This window comes from Agelaius tricolor, unplaced genomic scaffold (genome assembly GCF_023055355.1).
Source record: "Agelaius tricolor isolate 1412-34295 unplaced genomic scaffold, bAgeTri1.0.p SCAF_40, whole genome shotgun sequence".
NCBI lineage: Eukaryota > Metazoa > Chordata > Aves > Passeriformes > Icteridae > Agelaius > Agelaius tricolor.
In genome coordinates, this window is record NW_027269300.1 from 3367128 (window position 1) to 3371220 (window position 4093).

Consider the following 4093-nt stretch of genomic DNA (forward strand, 5'->3'; position numbering starts at 1 on the left):
TCTTCTGATAAGAGGGCCATAAATTCTTCTTCTCTGAAAGATTTAGGTGTCCTGTGGCTCCTATCTCGCTGCGAGTCCTTTCTTTTTAAAAAAGTATCCTACATAGCATCGTTTCTATTTGAACAATTTTTATAACCTAAAACTATATTTAACACAGTACTTAAGAAAACTAATACAGCATTACTTTCTAACACAACACAACACATAGAATATTCATTTTAATATTTGCGAAAAGGCAATCATAAAATACATGCATTTTTCACACTAGGAAGGAACTAAAAAGATTTAATGATCAAAATTGGTAAAAAAAAAAAAAGGGGGATTGTAATAAGTAGCAATACGTTTGTTCATTAATTAAATCAATAGCTAAATAATTATACAATATCAAAGCAATAACTAAATAGCTAAAATCGCTTGATTCTTAAATGCGCAGCCACATATGGTTGCTTGGCTTGCAGGAATCCTATAGTGCTTTGGGAATTCCATGGTAAAGATATACCTTATAAGGGAAAGTTCACCCAGCGGTCACAGAGGAAGGCTGTAACAACAATCCTTAAACTCACAAGAATTGCTTAGGCTTGCAGGAATCGTATAGTGTTCTAAAAATTCCACTATATAGATATGCCTTATAAGGAAAAGTTCACTCAGCGCTTAAAGAGGAAGACTTGGAGCCTTCATCCCACAACCACCAGAAGACAGAAAAAGACCCCCTAGCAACTGAACGAGCAAGCGCAAAAGACAGACCACGTCATCCCTGGACCTGGGAGAAGAAGGCAATAAAAGGCGAACCTTGGGGATGGGAACGATGCAAGCCTAGAGGAGCGGAGACTCCCAGCCGCCCAGCGCTGAACTTTGCTTATTCTTGCTTGCATAATAATAATAATAATAATAATAAAAGAATAATTGTATGATCCTTAAATCCAGTGAACTCATTTATCACACGCATGAAATGTTTCGTCTCACGCAAAGAAGAAAGAAGCCACAAGCCAACACTCTTCTTTATTGCTACACTGTTTTCTTTGGTTACTTCTCTAATAGGAATGACTTTGGGGTGTGATTTGTTTGTTTCTCTCTTTCGTTCCTGGGGGCGCGCGGCGGCTCCTCCGTTGGGTTCGCGGGGCAACGGAGGAACGGCCGCGAGCTCCGGCGGCTCCGCAGCAGCAGCAGCAGCAGCAGCAGCAGCAGCAGCAGCAGCAGCAGCAGCAGCAGCAGCGCTTCTCTTGATCGGTTTTCCGCTCGACTTTTCCCTCGCTCCGCATCCCCTTCTCCCTCCCACTCACTGTATTCCCGTCCCGTTCCGTGCCGGGCCGTGCCGTCCGTGTTCCGCCTCTCCCAGCCCGGCTGATGCCGCGTCCCGCAAGGCGCCCCTCGGCGGGGCCGCCCCGTGCCCGCCCCTGCCCGGCCCGCCGTGGTTCCGCCTCGGCCGGGCTCTCTCCGTACCGGCTGTGGCGCCGCTGGAAGAGCCGCTTGCTCTGGTGCTGGCACAGCATCGCGGTCTTTTGGCTCGGCCTGGCGCGGGCTCTGGCCCAGCCCCGGCCGAGGCCCCGGCCCCGAACGAAGCCCCTGCCGCGGTTCCGCCCGCAGCCGCTCCGCTGCCGCCCGGCTCCCGCCCCGTGGCCGAGAGCGTGGCCGGCAGCTTCCCCGCTCCGAGCTCCGCCGCTCGCCAGCTCGGCCGCCGGCCCCGAGCCGCCGCAGCCCGGGGCGGCTCGGCAAGCAGCAGCGCGCCGGGCGGGCGGGTGCCCCGGGCAGAAGAGCGGCAGCGCGGTGCCGCCCGCACGGGCGGAGAAGCCTCCCCTGGAGCAGCTCTACCGGCAGGGCCCGCTGCTGGGCAGCGGCGGCTGCGGCAGCGTTTACTCCGGGACCCGGCTCGCCGACGGCGCCCCGGTAAGAGACGGGGCAGGCTCGGAGGGCGGCAGCGGGCGGCGGGCGGCGGGCGACGAGCTCAGCCCGCCGCTCGCCTTGGCTCGCAGGTGGCCATCAAGCGAGTGTCCCGGGAGCGCATCTCGGAGTGGGCGCGGCTGGTGAGTGAGCGGGGCCAGCGGGAGGAGCCGGCAAGGCAGGGCCGGGCGGGGCTGAGGCGGGGCCCGGCAGGGCGGCAGCCGGGACGCTGCGAGGGCAGCGAGCGTGGAGTGAGCGGGGGCCGCGCAGCGCCCCGGGCCGGGCCATGGCGAGCCGCGGCGGGGCCGGGCAGGGGCTGCCCGAGGCGTGGCGCAGCATCGGCCCCGTTGACGGCATCGCGGTCCCCCCGCAGCGCAACGGTGCCCTTGTGCCCCTGGAGCTGGCGCTGCTGTGGATGGTGTCGCGGCCTGGCTTCCGCGGCGTCGTGCGGCTCCTGGACTGGTTCGAGGTGCCCGAGGGCTTCGCGCTGGTCATGGAGCGTCCGCAGCGCTGTCAGGACCTCTGGTACTTCCTGCACGAGCGGCGCTTCCTGACGGAGCCCGTGGAGCGGGGGCTGTTCCGCCAGGTGCTGGAGGCCGTGCGGCACTGCAGCAGCTGCGGCGTCCTGCACCGCGACATCAAGGCCGAGAACGTCCTCGTCGACCTGGCCACGGGCGAGGCCAAGCTCATCGACTTCGGCTGCGGCACGATCCTCCAGGACACGATCTACACCCGGATGTCAGGTGAGCCCAAGCCAGGCCCAGCCGGGCAGCTGAGTTCCCCGCTTTGCCCGCAGAGGGGGGGAAGGAAGGAGGGGGAATCCTTCTTCAGCCAGCTGCAGCCAAGTTGCTTTTTGGCAGGGCAGGGGCTGGCTGTTGTGGAACGGGTGCTGGCTGGGAGGGAGGGAAGGAGGGCGGGAAGGAGCAGCATGGGCCTGATGAGCTGCGCCTGTGTCCCATAGGAACGCCGGAGTACAGCCCACCGGAGTGGATCCTCTTTGGCTGCTACCATGGCCAGCCAGCCACTATCTGGTCCCTGGGCATCCTGCTCTATGAGCTGGTCTGCGGGCACCTTCCTTTCCACACCAACGAGGACATCGTCCGGGGCCAGCTCGTCTTCCCGCCCCGGCTGTCTCAAGGTGGGGATGCGCCTTCAAGGCATGTGGGGAAGAACGGGGTTGGGAGGGGCAGCTGGCACATAAGCATCCTGCTCTTGCAGCTGGTGAGGAGGTGGATCTCCTGGGCTTAGCTGGAGGAGGTGGCACCAGTGGCTCTGTGCTGGTGTCCTCCGCAAGAGAGGATCAATAGGAAGCTTTTGGGTGCAGCTCTGAGCACTGCTGGTGTTGCCTGGGCACTGTGGAATGTGGGAGAGCATGGACAGGAGCCTTCTGGTTTCTCTCCGCAGAGTGCCAGCACCTCATCAGGTGGTGTTTATCCATGGACCCCACACACAGGCCATGCTTGGAGGACCTTTTTGAGCATTCTTGGCTGCAGGAGCCCTGCCTGGCCCAGGAGACAGCAGAGATGCATCCCTGAGCACAGTAGGATCCAGGAGCCCAGCAAGCAGCAGCAGCACGCGTCTCCTGGCACTGGAAGAAAACCCTGGAGCGTTTCCCTGCGGCCACAGCGCGGAGGAGAGAGCACAGCCGAGGAGATGCTGCTTCCGCTGGTCCCCGCGAGCTGTGGAGGGAGCGGCTCCGTGCTGCCCGTCCCATTGGAGAAGTGGTGGCAGTGCAGTGAAGGTGACACAGATTGGGACAGAGGAAACATCCCCCTGCAGCTCAATGGCACCGTGATGTCTCCGCAAGCCGAGGCACAGCTGGCGTGTTCTTCTGGAGCACGACGTGGAGCTGGGAACAGCATCCTGGAGCTGGCCGCTGGCGGGGCAGAGCCAATTGGTTTTGGCTGCGGCCCCTGCCTGAAGGACACGCTCTGCACTCCGATGAAATCAAGATGAGTCCCCAGCCGGCGCAGGGGCGGGGGGATGCTGGTGCTTCCAGGCACGGCAGGGCTCGGCCTGGCCACGTGCCGGAGGTTCCCTGCTCGGCGGCGCTGGGGAATATTAATTTTTCTGCCAGACGCCGAGCTGCTTTTTGGCGGGACAGGGGACGGATATTCTGGAAGGGGAGCCGGCTCCTGGCCTTGCTGACAGCTTCTGCCAGCCAGCCTGGCACGGGCTGAGGCGGGGGCAGCCAGCCTGACAAAAGCATCCATCC

General features: G+C 60.8%; 1 protein-coding gene across 1 annotated transcript; it reads left to right on the top strand.

Moving 5' to 3' along the window:
* Positions 1–1344: 1344 nt before the first annotated feature.
* On the top strand, positions 1345–3834 carry LOC139603698 (serine/threonine-protein kinase pim-1-like). The gene is given in 6 exon segments (XM_071454586.1): positions 1345–1884; positions 1971–2021; positions 2252–2621; positions 2840–3016; positions 3283–3407; positions 3409–3834. Coding segments are annotated over 6 exon segments (1689 nt in total).
* The last annotated feature ends 259 nt before the right edge of the window (positions 3835–4093 follow it).